The sequence below is a fragment of the Leiobunum rupestre genome, chromosome 2, assembly GCF_980474605.1.
Source record: "Leiobunum rupestre chromosome 2, qqLeiRupe1.1.hap1, whole genome shotgun sequence".
NCBI lineage: Eukaryota > Metazoa > Arthropoda > Arachnida > Opiliones > Sclerosomatidae > Leiobunum > Leiobunum rupestre.
In genome coordinates this window covers 78882708-78900375 of record NC_143385.1, presented here as the reverse complement: position 1 = coordinate 78900375, position 17668 = coordinate 78882708, and the positions used below count along the sequence as shown (strand labels likewise).

Below are 17668 nucleotides of genomic sequence, written 5' to 3'. Positions count from 1 at the left end.
AGTCCTGAGTGGAGCGACGCCTAACGACCGGAAGAAAGCGCATTTTTCAAAATCCCAAACAGCGGATTTCAGACGCAAGAATATATCTACGCGTTTCGTCTCAGAAATTATTATCTTGAGTGTTTGTATTTTGTAGCAATAAAGAAATATGCCTGGAAGTAATTGTTCTGCAAAATTATGTAATAGTTCTAAAGAAAAGCCAAGGATCTCCTTGTTTAAGTTTCCAAAAGAGAAAGAAAGAAAAATTAATTAATAGCTTTTGTTAGGCCTATCTTTAATATGTGGTTTTTCAATAAACTTACCTCTGGGAAATGGCTTATAAATGTCGGAAGAAGCGATCTTTATTTGAAAGATGCTATACAATTACATCATAATAAAATATGCGCCCTACATTTTGAGGATTCTTGTTTTATGAATAGTAAAACAAAAAACAGACTGACACCAAACGCTATTCCAACAATATTTTCGAATGAATTTAGGCCAACAAGTAAAAATGGAGTTTTAAGTATTGTTTATTTATAAGTTAATTTAAATGAAACATATTTCAAAAAGGGAATGATAATTTAGCTAGTTGCTCAAACGTAAAGGTTTCGTAGAACTTAGTAGAAAATAATATCAAGGACTGTCATAAAACAACTGGTACGATGAAATTTATATATTAGTAACGGCAGAAGATGGTAACGGGGTCATGAGTTCAAACTCAAATTTCAAATAGAATCTAGTAAACGGTTTGTAGAAATGGTGGAAGAGCGCAACAATATACCTACAAAAAGAAGCAAGTTTCAGCGAAAATATATCTACAGAACAATTTTAAACAGTTTCATTCGAAACAACTCTATTAAATTTTAACACGACTTTCTTTATCAGTGGAAATTCCTACAATTGAAATTCAGCTAATATCGAGACAAAACAACAGCAAACAAAATGGTTCAAGTAGTGGATTTGAAAACATATGCAAACAAAAATATTCCAGCAGAAGATAGCAAAACATACGAAAACCAAAAGGTTGGATTTAAGACCAAAAAAGAATCATCATATTTAAAGGGAATATAAACTGTGGTATTTCTGTCGCCCTCCGAGGGTTCCAATATTGTCCGCTGCCGCCCATGGCTCTTCACACTTGCGGCGCTGATAATTGCTGATTGTGAAGGGAATACAGGAAATTGATGGGGTCTTCCATAAAGAACGCGTTGGAAGTTCTATTCCCTTTAAGAACTATAAGCAAACCGAAACCTTAAATAAAAAGGTTGCAATTGAAAATTAAAAAACTAAATGAAAAGTTGGCAAGTAATGGTAACGTACACAAAGGTAAGAGGATTACAAGAATATTTCAAGAACAATTGATCAATCTTGGTTTATTTCAAAAGATGATATCCATCAGCATCTTTCATGTGTTGATTACTTGAAAGAAATAATAATTTTTTATGTACAACGTTCCATTCGTAGTACATTGGAAAAACATAATTTAAACCACAAGTATGACCATAGAAATCTCATAGGTAACTAGAATGCTGCCGCCTACGGCCGAGCTTGGCGCCAGTTCGCCTTGAACCATCAGCCAATGAGAGGCCGTAGAGTGGTTCCGCTACTATAGCGGGAGATAGGTGACGTCATTCTCTCTGGTGACATTAAATTCTTGGCAGAACCACTCTTTGAGCTCTGATTGGCTGAGATCTGGCTATCGTCTGCCACGGCGTTTGGCCCATTTGCCAGTTACACGGCAGCATTCTAGCATGGACACTGTATCTCTAACCGGACGAGAAAAACAGTTTAAAAATGTATCCCCCCACTGTCCGTTTGCGTCCTACTTCGTGTTAGCTCAAATAGTCGGCCGTATTCGATTCTCAGGGCCGTCAAGGTCATTCGGAAGTGTAAGCGTCCGCTATCTGTTTAAAATTGCGCGGGCCACGGGATTATCGGAAAATTTAGGTGAAAGTTTAATTTTTAAGTAAAAGGTATTTCAAATGGAGCATTCTTACAATGGAAAGTAGGTACTATTAATTTTGAATTTTATAAAACGAATTATGGCTTTTAAAAACTAAAAAAAATGACTTTAGATTAATTTTATGCTAAGCCTTGTCTATGTACTACTGTTTTGAACCATTTAGAAAATCTAATTTTGGGAAAAAACTTGAACAGTTGGATGACAATTTTTATGGAATCATGGAATTGAAGGAGGAGGAAAAAAACTGTGCAATAATTTTTAACCATAATGTTGTTAAAAACGTACCATATTAACTAAAGAACTGATATTTAGTCCATAAGTCTATTTGACACGGAACCGTTAAAATACAATAAAAAATTACCTCCTAAATAAAACTAATTTAATGAAATCCGAAGAATGTAAACCGCAGTTTCAAACGGAACGTTTTGTTGATCACGTGACGAGTTATATAGCCTTGACAGCCCGGAACTTTTAAAATTCTCCACCCCCTCGCCCCCTTACAGATGGACGGTGGCGGCGGCAGGTAATTTTGTATGGTGGAAGCTACAGCTTTTCCCGTCCGGTTAGAGATACAGTGTCCATGATTCTAGTTACCTATGAGATTTCTATGAGTATGACAAACTAGACAAAGCCCAGAAACGTCTAGACCGCAAATTACTTAAAGGGGCTCCATAGTTCGATGACAAAAGAAAGAAAATTGAGCATGCTTTTCATTCCCCCAACCCCTCATTCGGCCTTGGCAGAGGCGGGCAGAGTCAACCGTAAATTTCGCACTTTACTGACTTTACACACATTTTGCCACCGAACTTTGGAGCCCCTTTAAGGTTCCACATTACCAATACTTTTCAAACATTTTAGTCGTTAACCCTTTGGTTAACATATACTTGGATTAATAATATTCCAATTATTTATCCAAGAAATATCCTTGGATTAATTATCACTATAGGTCGTCGCAAAAACCGAAAACGGCATTTTCAACAAAGACTTGAGCGGAGCGAGCAGCAAATCAAGCGGTTAATTAGGCTTAGATTAATTAAACCCAAGTAGAGAAAGAAAAGAAAGATAAATAATTTAGTTTACCAAAGATTACTGTTTATTTGGTAAAGATAAAACAAAATAAAAAACGAAAATATTTGTACACAGCTATTGCTTATCTTATTTGAAACTTGGCCTATGTGGTATTGTGGTAATACCGCAAAGGATCATAAGCCTTTCAAGTTCTGTTTTTTTGGCAGATAATCCACTCTTATTGTTAATTTTTAAGGCGCGCAATATTAAAACCCGGGTCAAAAATTAAGGCGGATGCACACATAGCCTTCGCGCGCGAAATTTCGCTAGCAAATCGCGTCGCGTCGCGTGACTTAAATAGAATGGAAGTCATGGCACATGGGCGCGTGTGTGAAAATTCGCAGGCGAAATCGCTTGCGAACCGTATGAGTGCTTGGGCCTTTATACCATCCAATGATATAACTCGCGACACGGCAACATACGTCATTCCAAGGGCAAGCTCCCCTTTTCCCCCAACTCCTTTGGCTTCCGACGGACAGCAATATTTTCTCTAGAGTAGTTTTCCGAAGCTCCCCTTTTCCTTTCCCCCAAAGCGCAATGGACAGTGAACTTTCCACAGTAAGAGCTACGCTCAATTAATTTAACCTCTGGCCCTCATTCAAGTAACAAAGGCCTAAAATAACAAAAAAAGTTAATATAGAGTACGAGCGATTGACGCGCAGTGCCTCTAGGGGCGAGCTCGCTCGTAACTTGGTTAAAAATAAATTACTATTCCCGTTGATGCTTATGTAAATGTAGCGACCATAGAAATCTCATAGGTAACTAGAATGCTGCCGTGTAACTGGCAAATGGGCCAAACGCCGTGGCAGACGATAGCCAGATCTCAGCCAATCAGAGCTCAAAGAGTGGTTCTGCCAAGAATTTAATGTCACCAGAGAGAATGACGTCACCTATCTCCCGCTATAGTAGCGGATCCAAGGAGGATTATTATCCTCCTTGGCGGAACCACTCTACGGCCTCTCATTGGCTGAAGGTTCAAGGCGAACTGGCGTCAAGCTCGGCCGTAGGCGGCAGCATTCTAGTTACCTATGAGATTTCTATGGTAGCGACGATTTAAACTAAATTAACAAATTGTTTTTAGAAATAATATTTGATTAACATTTTTCCATAATAAATGAACTTAAAAGAAACCCAAAAATAAAGATTTTAAGATATATTTTATCGTTTTATTTTTGAAATAGACAGGCTCAAAGTTTATGCGTATGCTATGGATATACCTAGGGAGAGAGCGGTAATTCCCAGTGAATTTTAAATACTTATATCTTGTACAACCTAGAGTAATATTTTATAGAAATTATATGACAATTAAAATTAAATTATCTACATTAATTGTTATATAGTATACTTTTTAGTCATTGCCCTTGAACTACTGAGCTGTCTTCGTTAACTGTTTCCCTACCGTTAAATATACGATTGCCTACCAAAAGAGCTTGACCTTTCTATACGTAGATTCTCTAAAATATTTTAACGCCAAATGTCCCTCGTATTTCGTTATTTGTTTCGTATTACAATTAGCGTTCGCAATCATTTAACAATAGTAATCGGGTTTTTCCGTTTCGAAATACGCGGTAGATTAAACCGAGGCTTAAAATTTTCGTATAATTTAAAGATACATTGTGTCACCTAGGAGCAACAAACTCAAGGAGAACGCAGCTAGCCTTTAAACACGCTAACGAAGGGTTGTGTACGAATTTCATTGGACGAGCGTCACGAGCCTCTACGCTGAACGTTTTATGGGCGGGGGGAAGACAATTTCCGAATTTTCCCTTCCGACGGCAGCAGGCGATAAAGCTCTATCTCCTCTCTCCCAATCCATTTCGGGCTGGGCTCGATCCCCTCGTGGCAGTCGGCGTGGACCGCACTACGCTCTCCCTTTCATGAGGACTTCAACTCGACGGCACTCTTTCGTTCCTTCGTCGCTGAAGGAATGGAATGCCCTTCCGGACCACCTCAAATGCATTGTGGATCGCTCAAAGTTCGCCCGCGAGCTAAACGCTTATTTAACCTGATCTCATTATCCTGTGTAAATTTCTCTGTATATACTCTTTTATCTCATTGTTTTATAAATTTACCTTGCAAACTACTGTACAGCCCACTGGCGTGATGGGCATCGCCTTTTGCCGGAATAAAATACTTTAGAACTTAAAACTTTGACTTCTAAAATAAATGATCTGACTAATAAAATTAATCGAAATCTGAGGGCTTACTAGTTAATTTGACTAGAGAAAAATTAACCTAAATATTCATATATAATGGCGAACATGGCGTATCATAAATTCATCATTCATCAATCCCATTTTATTTAAAAAAATTACAACATGTATACTTGTAGAAAATCAAGAGTCCAGGAGTCCACTGCACCTCATACAAGTTCTGATTCTAAATCTCTATCTTAAATTAATGCGTCATTTGAGGATATTATCAATGAAAATATTTTAAATTAGTCAAAGACTCTAAGTCGTGAAAAAATTGTGATTGGCCAAAGTCCTGTAATTCAAGTGATAATAAACTCTTGACTAGTAAAGCAAACTGTTGACTGTCCTTCTGGTTTTTAGTCTTACACGAGCTGTATAGGCTCTTAGTAAGACTCCTGGTCTCGCTCCGTTATCCGGCGTCCGCCGCCGCCGCTGCCGCCGCCGTAGGCATGACACAGCACGGTAGAGAGAAAGAGTCACTACGTCTAGCCTGGCGCTGGGGTAGAGCTGTACCGCGAAATGGCTGGGGAGAGGACGCGGGGCTCGTGTAAGACTATTATTTGGGTCACGTGACCCACTTGTTATACCCCTTTTTACACACAACACAATCCTAAGGATTTGCCGCCGATGACGCCGATGGCGCCGTGTCACGCATACCTCTTCAACGGTTATAACTAGAAGAGTCAATGATATATCGTTCGAATGTACATACATTGCCATTGATAGCCTTTCATAAAGTTTTCAAATCGGAGCCCAAGACGTTGGGCATTTGCCCAATTTACTATTTTCGGTGATTTCGCTTTATGTGGTAGATATTTTCATTAAAATTAAGTCCGATAACGTTTAAAAAACATTTATTGGATAGGTTAGGATTCAGTGGACCTACCCCTGTAGCACATGAAGTCGTTTTAGGGTCGGGGTACGGTCGAAAAGTCGCTTTATAGTCGACGACCAAATGCCGACCTAAAAACGTCCGAACGTTTTTCGACGCTAAAACCGTAAATCCTTTTTTGGGACTATTTATGGTCGGTACTTAAAATAGACCTTACATTTCATTATTACCCCTCTAGCAGAAAGAGTCGATTTAAGGTCGCGCTTTGCCAATTAATCGCTCAAAACTGTTAAACTTTGGCGATTTAATAAAACAAATTGAAATATTTTTAAAATAACTTCTTTTCTGTATTATATTTTTTCGAAAAAGATTATATATTCAATCTGAGAATGTTTCCTTATTAAAAATCTCTCAGCTCAAGTAGGTTACATTCGTATAGCTAAATATGTTAGGCTAAGATTTTATAAATGAAGATTTATTCGTTACTTTTACTAAGCCCCAAGAAACTATAGAACTCTGTATTCTAGATTCAAGAGCTTTCCGATTGACGGAAAAAACTCATTGTTTCACTCCCGTTCATGTGACTTGACCAACTACATACATATAAATAGCTATTTATACAGCTATGTTTACGGTTTTATGTGGTCATTTTCATAAATTATCAAAAAAGTAAGTCGTTTCGACGTAATGATACAGTACATTCTAAGTCGGGCCGACGTCGTTTCGGAGTCGGTTCTTAGGTCTATTAAAAGGCGGTAAAGAGTCGACGTTTTGTGGTCGGCCGACCCTTTTACCCCTAGGACATTTCGACCCTAAATCCAAAGGTCGGCCGACCGTCGGCCGACTTTAGTCTCTAGTACCTTTTGCCGACGTCGGCCCGACTCTAATTTGCTACAGGGGTACAACTTCGGTTATATCAGTAAATATTAAATTTAAGTATAGTTTTTAGGGTAATTTACGGGACCCCAATTTTCGTGTTTTTATATATTCGCCTAAAAATCTACATACAGTTCCTTAATTTAAGTCCGATTTTCATGAAAGTTATATTTTTGATAGCTGTGGTTTGCATATAACCTAAAATTGCAAAAACGTTCCTTAAATTTAAAGGGCAACGCAAGTGACCATGCAGGGGGGTAAATTATCTTCTAGATAAAAAGAACGACTGCGCATGCGCCATCTGCCATAGCCTTTCCCTCTGTAAAAAAAGCAGAACCATATTTGCCGAATTTATTTTGCTAACTCAGCGAAGAAAATCGAAAAATTCGCGAATGAGAGCGAAATTGCGCCACGTGGCTACACCAAGGAGAATAAGGCTTTCGCGCTGTATAAAATCATCCTTGGAAAACCTACTTACGGCTTGTTGAAGAAAACATAGTTCCCCCCTGCATGACCACTGTCTTGCGTTGCCCTTTAATTTTAAGTAAGGTTTTTTGGGCAGCGTATACGGACCCCCGCAATTTCCAACATGGTAAATCCGCGTGTTTATAGAGGTCTACGCGCCCGTTTCCCTCTGTCGTTTTTCAAGGACGTTCAGAGTGGGCCGCGCTTTCGACGTATGACCATATGTATCAATTAAGTATGACACTGATCTACCTAGTCTTCGGCGTATGACCAGAAGTAATAAGTGTGACACTCAACGTAACAAATAAGTGTGATCAGAAGTAACAAATAAGTGCAATCCGAAGTAAAAAATAAGTGTGTTCAGAAAAACAAATAAGTGTGATCAGAAGTAACAAATAAGTATGAAACTGATCGAACTAGTCTTTGTCGTATAACCAGAAGAAATAAGTGTGACACTCAACGGCTGACTAGTAGTAACAAATAAGTGTTATCAGAAGTAAAAAATTAGAGTGACACTGATCGAAGGAATCTTCGTGCTTTCAAAGTATGACTAGAAGTAACAAATAAGTGTAAATTTGAATATATGTGTGACCGTGGATATATTTTGGTTGTGATACCGGCGTTGCAGGTTGCTGTGAATAGCTCAAACAAACTTAACACATTAGAAGGATTGTGTGTATTCTGATCGTCGTACGTCTTGTTTACCCCTCTAGTCAGTGACTACTAAAATAAATTAAGATAGAAGGCTCACTTAGGCTGACTACTAAAAAAAATATCCTTATGTCCAACCCCGTTGTAGTGGTGCTCCGTGCTTGTACAATGATAAATCCGGCAATCCTGGTGGACAATTCTTAAGAATCGTGCATTCAAATTTATAATAAGTGTAATTTTTCCCAAAAATGCACATGAACGTTTCATTGTATTTAAAATTCTTGCATTGCGCCTTTTATTCATTCCAAAGCGCAATTAAAATAGCTCGAATCATTTTCTTTTCGAATTTGGTGCTGGTGTACATGGCTTCTGAGCTCCCTCTAACCACTGCCTTCTCTGGCAGTGCTCTAAAGTCTGGCATTTTTGCTTAAAAAGAAAAAACCCGCCATTGTGTATTCTATGGATTAGTCTTGAAACTATTATATTTAATATTAAGAATATGATTAACTTACTTGTATTTATTACGGTTACTTTTCAAATTTGTATTTGTGCAAAATTAGAAGTTGGTGATTCGCAAATAGATATCGCCTCTTACGTTAAAGGTGCTGGAACATGTGAAGAAGTATGCGAAAAAACCTACTCACTTCACACTTACCCAAAGGTAACCCACATAAATGCTTGGACTATATATTAATAACACTGTAGAAATTTTTTTCTGATGAAATTAACAGGCTTTTGTGAAGTTGAAAGTTCAGTTACTTAAGAGTTACTGAAAAATTGTTCACTACTTTATGGCTCATATAGTGGAAAAGATAACTCAGTTTTTTGGGCAGAAAAGGGGCAAATTTTCTTTCTCCTCCTTTATATCTCAAGAGGCTCGGGTGACACTAAATTAAAAGAATGGGGTATTGGAGCTAGTACCTGTGAATACCTTTATTAAAGACTATGAGGGAAGACTTATACATATGTGAGCTGGCACCTAAGTCTTTACCTATACACTATTTGTGACAAAAAAGAATTGCTCAATAAGCCTCAGGTGGGCTTTTGTTTGAGCATCGCTACAGTAAGACGCAAAAAAAGACAAAACAAATGACTATAATAAATGATTAAATTTGGAAATGGTTGGAAAAAAGCCGGCTTTTTTTGTAAAAATCCAAATCAGTGGTTTTAGTTGGCTATAACCGTTTTTTTCGGTTATAGCCGGCTAAAATATAAACAGTACCTTTTACATATGTAAGTAGAAATTGTCTGCCGTTATTGTCGTAAATAAGGAGCTAAACAAATTAAAGCGAAATAGCTATATAAAATAACTGAATTCTTTTGATTTCTTCGGGAAATTCCCCCTAGTTTTTGTGTATGACGCACTGACAGAAGCGAGGCAGTGGACTTTGGAACTTTCTAAATAAAAACTATTAATTTACTAAAATATTCATATTGTAATTTTTTTTAAAAAAAAAGCCAAAAAATTCTGAATTTTTTCAAGTGGCTATAACTGGATTTAATCAGGTGGCAATAACCGGTATGGCTGGTTTTATGCCAACCCTGGAAATAGAAGTAGAGAATCAAGTAACGCGAGAGGAATCTTTAAATTGAAAAAAGGCAGAGACGTGGCGGCGAAACGTGTGGCGATTGGGGATAGAAACAGTCTCTTGGGGAAGGGAATTCCAGTCATTAATAACACTACAGGAAAAATGTAAGGCTTAGAGAACAAATGAGATGTTGGCTCATTTGAAGGAGTTAAATCTTTATTTACCTTTTGAAATAAAACGTATCACGACCCAAACACTTTTGCTCCACCTAAATTCCATTTTTTTCCTCCATGCCCAGAAAAAGAACGCAAACTGTCTAAAACGAAGTAAAAAAGTACTATATCAGAACACTAGCGCCATATACAGTATATCGCAGCTGATCTCCTCCCACCTCCCCCTTCAATAGATTTTTTGATAAGAGTAGCTTCCAAGGACATCCAAGTCAGGCGCTTATAGGGAGCATTTTTCTTCATTGTTACGATCTTTCCCTCAAATTTAATGTGTGGGCCCTTTAACGATAACCTTGGTTATTCTTATTGGTACATCCCAATCCCTTTCAGATTTCGTCAGCCACGAACCCCCCTGAAAGTGATAGTGTCGTGATAAACTGCTCAATAAGCCTCAAAGGCAGGCTTCTGGTAAAGCATCTTTGCAATGAAGTTTATGTAGAAAAAATACATTTATAAACATGAGGAAACAATAACCAATAACACTAAATCAGGGGAGCATGATAGGGATCAGTCTCAACATAATCATGCTCCATAAGTATAAATAACTATTAAAGCCCTGAAGTAGCACCTTTTTTAAAAAAATAATAATAATTCATAATTAACCATGGCTCAAAGTTTTAACATTTAAAGTAAATAACTACACTCTAGGATTGATTAAGAAATAAAAGTTGTGATGTTATTGATCATCCAAGGCATACAGCAGTGAAAAATCTCAGTGATTGTATATTGTACATTTAATCGTAAATGCTAAAATTAAATTACAGAAGTATGTAGAATATCTAGCTCATGCGGAGTGATTAATATTTTATAATACTAAAGGTGGAACTCTAATCTGACAAAATTTTAGAACATTTAGTAAGGGGGTTGACATTTTTTGAAACTAGCCAGTTTAGTGGTTTCTTATTTGTGGTTTGATTTTGTGATTTTTTTACAATTGTGATAATATGGTGCTCTCTAATTGTTGGGTGTGTATGTCAATTTCTGACTTCTACGTAGTTTATTCTTCAAACAACGAAAAACCAATTAATTTGTACTTTTCCAATCTAGCGTAAATTGATTCTAATAAACAAAGTTTTGGCTCTGATTTTCAGCCACACTAATATAAATCTTTGTTTCAAAACATTCACTAAATGAAAGTTTAATAAAGTTAATTTTGTTAATATTTGTTAAAATGTTTTAAGAGTGGTTTTATACTGGTATATCTAAGCAAGGATGTTCTGTTTCCAGAATGAGACACTCAAGATTCAAGATTTTTTATTGACTTGTAATTAAAAATACAACCATTTTGTAACAGGGTGGCTCATCAAATAGGGAGCACAGTCGATGCATAACACATAAACAGACTAGTATTTGACACGGTCGAGCTATAACCTTGAACAAATGGCTCCTTAAATATCTTTTTTTTGGCATCATGTTTCACGCAGACTGAGCCAAAGTGAATCAAACTATGTAAACAAACTGTGACGTCATGTTTTCAAAAGCGTGTTTCAAAATTTAAAATTCCTCAGCTTTCTATCTTAACAGCATGGTCGTCTCTCTATTTAGGGTAAATCCAACAATAACTTTGTTGATTTAGGCTTCAAAATGGATTCCCCTAGCAAAAACTACTAGCGCTTCTGCTTAACTCTCACCACCACCATTTTGTTTGCTTACATTGACTCCCCTGTTCAGCAAGGTAAAATTTGGCAGCGCTGCTAGGTTTATGGACAAATGAGGAAAAAGGCAAAGGACAAGATAACCTTAAATATTAGGAATTACATGTTGTGGAAGAGTGCCATTTATCTCTACCTATTTTGTGTCAAAAATTTTCATAGTTTTTTATATCTAAAACTAGTTATAGGTCATTGACTTACAAGGAGACTACCCGAGCTGTAACTTATCGATTTTGTTTAAATTCAGGGATTGAGTAGACCTTCATGTAACTTAAAAAACCCCAAAGGGAAAATATGTGATGGGCTTTAGTTTTACCATGGCAACCGAAAACGTTTTTGACAACTAAAATATTATATTTCTTTATGTAAATTAACATGGGAAAATCGAAATCGCTATGAAATTATTAAATTTTTTTTAAACAAAGGTGGTTAATTTTGGGTAAATATCTAATTTTTGGTAAATCTATTTTCGGTAAAAATTCCTAATTTTTGGTAAATATCTAATTTTGGGTAAATATCTAATTTTTGGTAAATATTTAAAATTAAGTATTTAAATTCTTATCCAAATTGAAATACTTTCCTAAATTTAATTTAAATATTTGAATTTAAATATTTACCAAAAATTTAAATATTTACCAAATTTAGATATTAACCTGAATTAAAATATTGACCAAATTTAGATATTTACTGGAATTAAAATATTTTGATTATCTGATATATTTAATGATTTTTACACATGCATATTAAGTTGAAAACAAGTTTTCTTAGTTGATAGAATCTCTGCCACATAGAATTTCGTATTTGGTGGAATAATTTTTATAAAAATTTCTATTTGGTTAAAATTTTCAAACCTTGCAGTATTTGGTCATTTTAAAAATTCGATTTGACTGTAAGTATTTAAATAAGAAGTATTTGATGTTTGACAAATATCCAAAAACGAGCTTTTCGTCCAGCCCTACATTAACATGGATGGCTCAATTAATTTACCCATTGTGGTAACACAATGGCCATTAGAGGATATTAAGCATGAATTATAATTTAAAGGAAAAGTCCAGGTTCGGTAAAACTGGTCTATTTGAATGATCATGTTTAAGTATACTCAAAAATATCAGTCGTAAAATTTTATCTTTTTTTAATGATGAGAAATTAATTTTTAAACTACTGAAATGTACCCGCCAAGCGAGCTGCCATTTTCTTTCGCCTTCCCTCCGCAGATTGCACGCGGAGCAAGCGCGCGCAGGGAACAGAGCGCTGTTATAGCATGTGATTAAAGTCCCAAAACGTCACCGCGAAACCAAATGGCAGATCGCTTGGCGGGTAAATTTCGCTCATTTAAAATAATTTCTCTTCATTAAAAAAAGATACAATTTTATGACTGATATTATTGAGTTTATTTAAACATGATCTTTCAAATAGATCCAAGTTTTACCCAACCTGGACTTTTCCTTTAAACCATCAATCTATTTAATATAACCCATTCATGTTTAATCTAATTATTATAATTATTGTCGCAATGTGGAATAATCCTGAATTATTTGGTTTTTGTTGTTTTCAAATTTATTTATTAAGGGAGTATGAACTTCTACGTTTATAGTATATCAACAAATTTAAAATTTCTGCCACCAGGTTTAGCAGGAACTAGTTAAGTTTGAAACAAGTTGTAACACATTTTAGCAGTTAATGTTAATTAGTTTATACTCCCTTTCATTTTGGTTAATGGAAACTAGATTCTACACTGTCAAAATTAAAGGATAAACAATATGAACATGTTTTTCTTTATTATGTTTAACACATTATCAAATGGAGCAGCTATTTCATTTCCCCTCACATTTATTAATGATAAGGATGAGACAATAGCATAGCTTTTTGAAACTTTTTGTCGTTAATAAATATATGCTTCTTAGTACCATAAAACAAATTTTTAAGTTTGAAAATATTTTTTAGGCAGAGCACTTATCTTGCTGTAAAAGAGGATGTCGTTTCTATTCAATGATTGATGTGCTTGGAACAGTCGATAACGCAAATGATACTCATCATTCCTGTGTAGCTTGTAAGTGTATTTTTCTTGATTTTGCTTATGTGATATAAATCTTATTTCGTTTTCAGCTTGTGAAGAAGCATACAAAGTTTCTCCCGAAAAACTGGCCTGCTATGCAGGATGTGATAGCCAGCAAAACTTCGCAAATAAAGATGAAAATCAGGTTAGTAATTCTATAGAAGGTGAACTGGCCACATGGGTAAGTGGCAAACCTTGACCAAATTTGGCTTTGGGGGCTGGTGATTTATTTAACCTTTCTGAGTTCCGAAATGTTCAATCAGAATCCACCTTGGTTTCAAACTCCGAAAATTCCCGTCAGCATTCTCCCTCTCAGTTAAAGTTGGCGAAAAGTGGGGTGATGAGAATATTATGACCACCTAACTAAAATTTCACCAAGTTTGCATCTGTATACAAGGTTATAGTAAAAATAAACCTTTAAAAAGGTACCTAATGGAACAATTTCCCAATTAAAATGATTGTGATGCAATGTCAAGCAGTGTTTTATAACAAGACCCTTACCAAAAAATAAGTTGGTATGTAGTTGGTATTCACATTTAAGTTGATATTAAGTTTGTTTTAAGTGGTCAGCATATTTCATTAAACAAGTTAAGTTGGTAATAAGTTGGTTTTAAGTTGGTGGGAAAATGCCTTTTTCTTTAAGTTGGTATTTAGTGGTCAGAAAATTACATATTATTTTTAAGTTGGCTTTATGTGGTCTTTATTAAGTAACATTTTAAGTAAGTTTTAAGTGGTCTTTATTAAGTAACATTTTAAGTAAGTTTTTAGTTAGTTTTAAGTTGTTTTTAAGTAGGTTTTTAGTTGGTATTTGTCTCAAATACGAACTTAAAACTAACTTAAATAGTTCTTAGACCACTTATTTTTGGTAAGGGCGATAATGCTCTCCTGAAAATGTTATACCGAATTACGTCACAGAATCATCTGAAAAATATTAACCAAATTTGAAGTGCCCCTCCTCGTGATAGCAGATACGATCCATACAATTCTGGAGACTATAAATAACATAATAGTCTATTCTAATTTGTTTTTAATTAAAAAACAGTACTTTGCAATGGAAAGAAAAATAGCTTCGTTGAAAGCAATTATAATTTTATATGTGTGTTTTGTACAAAATGATTACGGAAAAAATCCACATGCCTTTGGTTTTTCAAACTTTATGTAGATAATATAATGGTTAAGCTGCACTAGAAAACATGTAGGCAGTGTTAAGAAAAGGTCACTTTTTCTTTCATAACTTAGGCCAGTGGCAGATAGTGGAAAATTGGGGCAATATTACCCTAATAAGCTTAAAACAAATAGCATGGTTTAAACTTTATTTTATAGTATTAACATTATAGTTCAATTAAAAGGAATATGAAATAGTCAACGTACAAGTTGGCCGGGTTTATAATTCTTTAATCTGAGTCTCTAAATTTTTAAAGTAAATGTTATTGTCCACTACTTTCCATGTATGAAGAAAGTATATTATTAAGAATGTATTTTTCATACTTAGAAAGAATGACTAATGTCGGAAGACTTAGACTTTAAGGAACCAATGAGATACGGGATGCAACTTACTTTTTGATAGTGAAAGGAATTGTCTCCACATAGTCGTTTTCCTTGTGTATATAATACATTTTTGATATGATCTTAAACATTTTGTTGTGCAGTTTTATTTTAAACCTTAACAGGCTTAACTTGTCTAGTGTATTATTTTATTTTGAATTAATTTTATTTCTTAGCCACAGACTGCTCATGTACTTCAGCCTTTAATCTACGTGCGAACTGTTTACTCAAACATGGTTGGCCATGTGTCCCAATTTATATCATCAAGTTGGACATTATATGTTCAGCAAGATGATGGTAAAGTCGTTGTGAGTAAGGATACACCAGACGTACTGCAAGAGATAATCAGTGAAGAAAGTACAGGTATTTATACCCTTAGAGTGTGCGTGTGCGGATTATCTTATTCTAAAAGAGAGACAAAAGTTAAATATTTCTGCCACTTCTAATTAATATTTAATATCTGATAATTTAACTTGTTAAGTATTAGTGCTCTTCAGATTATACAAAAATGTTTTGCGACAATTCAGAAGATAAGTTTCAATATCGTGTGATCAAAATACAAAATTTGGATGGCTAAAACATGGATTAACAATAACTCTAAAATAAGTTTGATTCAAACCCCATCGGTCCTAGCGGGCGAAATCAGAACTAGGCCTAACGGAAACGATTCAATTCAGGGAGCAGACGAGCAGTTTTTTTGGCGGAAAGTCGGGAGTGTAGGATTGTAAGAGGGGAAGAGTTTGTAGCAAACGTATTTTTGGCTGGCAATGATAGTTCTATATAAGAGAACTATCCCTGTGAGTTATTGTTAATCCATGGCTAAAAGTAGTAAATTTTTGTAGGATTACGTAATGTAATTCACTGTATTAATTTTTAGATAGTTTTGGCCATGATGTACAATTTGTATTATGCCAATTGGTAGTGTAGCGGAAGCCGAAAACTACATTTAAATTCTGTATGGGATTTTGGCTTAATGGAATCCAGAGGGCTCAGGCACCTCATTATTTACGGAATTGATGACACTCATTTCTCATAGCGTAATGTTGAATTTAATGTCAGCAGTTTTCAAAGCCTTTTTTAATTTTAGGCGATATTCACGAAATGGACGAGTTTGGAAATGGCTTATTGATTAGTAGTGGTGGTACCATCAAAGATTTCACTGCAAACACTCTGAGAAGAGATGAATTCATAAAAATGCAACAAGCATTTGATCAATCAACTGGTAAAAGTTCAACTGAGAAAGGAGTGGATTGGTTAAGTTGTGTCTCTAGGCAATCTGGAGTACCTAGGAAACTATTACTTCTGTTTTTACTACTAACCATTATGGTTATGATATGGCTTTGCTGTGCTACTGCGGCAACAGCTCAGGAGCAAAGAGTCAAGGTAAAAACCTAATTTTTTTCTAATTTCAAGGTAATGTTTCTGCATCCACACAAATGTAATTGTATAACACCTTGTTCAGAAAAATGAGGAACTTTGCAAAGCTATTAGATCATTAGTTTTGGGCTTATCCAACTTATGACTAATTTTTTAAACTCATAAAAACTGTCAATTTCAGAATTTGCAAGTTAACAATGACTTATCATATTTGCTTTTGTGCAATTCTTCTGAAAAAGTGAAAATTCAACCTTACGGTGTCAAAGATACCTTACCACCACCATGTTACGATTTCTTGGAAGCTCCGCCATTGCCACTTAAAGAGAAGCCTGTGGTGTGATATTGAACTGTAAACAACATCAATTGTAATTTAACACACTGTACCAAAATATGTAAACTTTTCTTACGCAAATCATTTCACGTTTTAACATTATAGGGAAAATTATTATGCAACTATTGTAGCTGGTTAAGTATTTTGTACATACTTTATCCCCTTAAAGATAAATGCTTTTTTATATATGTCTAATAATACGCATTTGTCGCAAGTCCTTCCTAGTCATAGCACTGTGTTCCTAAGTACAGATTTCTTTATATATAATATTTAAATGTAAATAAATAAGTGTTTCTTGTGTAATTGGTTGTATTCTTCCATCAAGTATTTTGAAAATGTAGGTACAAACAAAGACTAGCCATAAAACATTTGTTAGAGGTGGTAATGAGCAACGGGACATTTGAATTATCTGTTACAAAAATGTGACAGTATTTTTTATGGAGAATTTGATTGGCAAACCAGAATAGTTGATTTTATAAAATAAAAAGTGGTCTTGCTCAACTTGTTAAAATGTTGCTCTTACGTCACAAGACAGCTTTATTAGTATATTTTGCGCACGAGCGATTTGCACACGCGCTAAAAAACTTATATTCCTCGCGACTGTAGCGCGCGCGTAGTAGGCTTGTGAAAGTAAGAGCAACATTTAAACAAGGCCAGGTTGCAACGGTTCGGGCGCCCTCCGCGAGAGGCCGCCACGATCCGTGCAAGGTTCATCAAGTTACGATGACCGCTTGGGGGCAGCCTTGGAAATAACGGTGGTCAGGTGGTCAAAGACCAGTTAATTAATTGCTCAGACCAGTTTATTTATTCAAAATTTGGGGGGTCACTGGTCACCGTGTCCAGTTTATTAATTCGAAATAATAACAAAAAAACAGAAGGTGACAAGTTTAATAATTCCAAATAATAGGAGTTGACC

General features: G+C 35.4%; 1 protein-coding gene and 1 long non-coding RNA gene across 2 annotated transcripts; one reads left to right on the top strand and one right to left on the bottom strand.

Moving 5' to 3' along the window:
• Nucleotides 1-784: 784 nt before the first annotated feature.
• On the bottom strand, nucleotides 785-8514 carry LOC149959150 (uncharacterized). Its single transcript, XR_016478586.1, has 3 exons — nucleotides 8133-8514; nucleotides 1303-1401; nucleotides 785-1233 (listed from the first exon to the last, which is right to left on the bottom strand). It is a non-coding gene; the product is annotated as an uncharacterized LOC149959150 (long non-coding RNA).
• On the top strand, nucleotides 8469-17055 carry LOC149959149 (transmembrane protein 59-like). The gene is made up of 6 exons (XM_090166424.1): nucleotides 8469-8693; nucleotides 13388-13493; nucleotides 13550-13644; nucleotides 15221-15407; nucleotides 16132-16427; nucleotides 16603-17055. The coding sequence occupies exons 1-6, from the start codon at nucleotides 8532-8534 to the stop codon at nucleotides 16759-16761; spliced, it is 1005 nt and encodes a 334-aa protein (XP_090022550.1). The 5' UTR covers nucleotides 8469-8531; the 3' UTR covers nucleotides 16762-17055.
• The last annotated feature ends 613 nt before the right edge of the window (nucleotides 17056-17668 follow it).

Bases quoted from the DNA above. Each gene is read 5' to 3' on its own strand.
- LOC149959149 (XM_090166424.1), top strand. From the start codon at position 8,532: ATGATTAACTTACTTGTATTTATTACGGTTACTTTTCAAATTTGTATT. The intron at 13,494-13,549 runs GTAAGTGTATTT...TTTCGTTTTCAG, and splicing joins TCATCATTCCTGTGTAGCTT to CTTGTGAAGAAGCATACAAA. The intron at 15,408-16,131 runs GTATTTATACCC...TTTTAATTTTAG, and splicing joins AATCAGTGAAGAAAGTACAG to GCGATATTCACGAAATGGAC.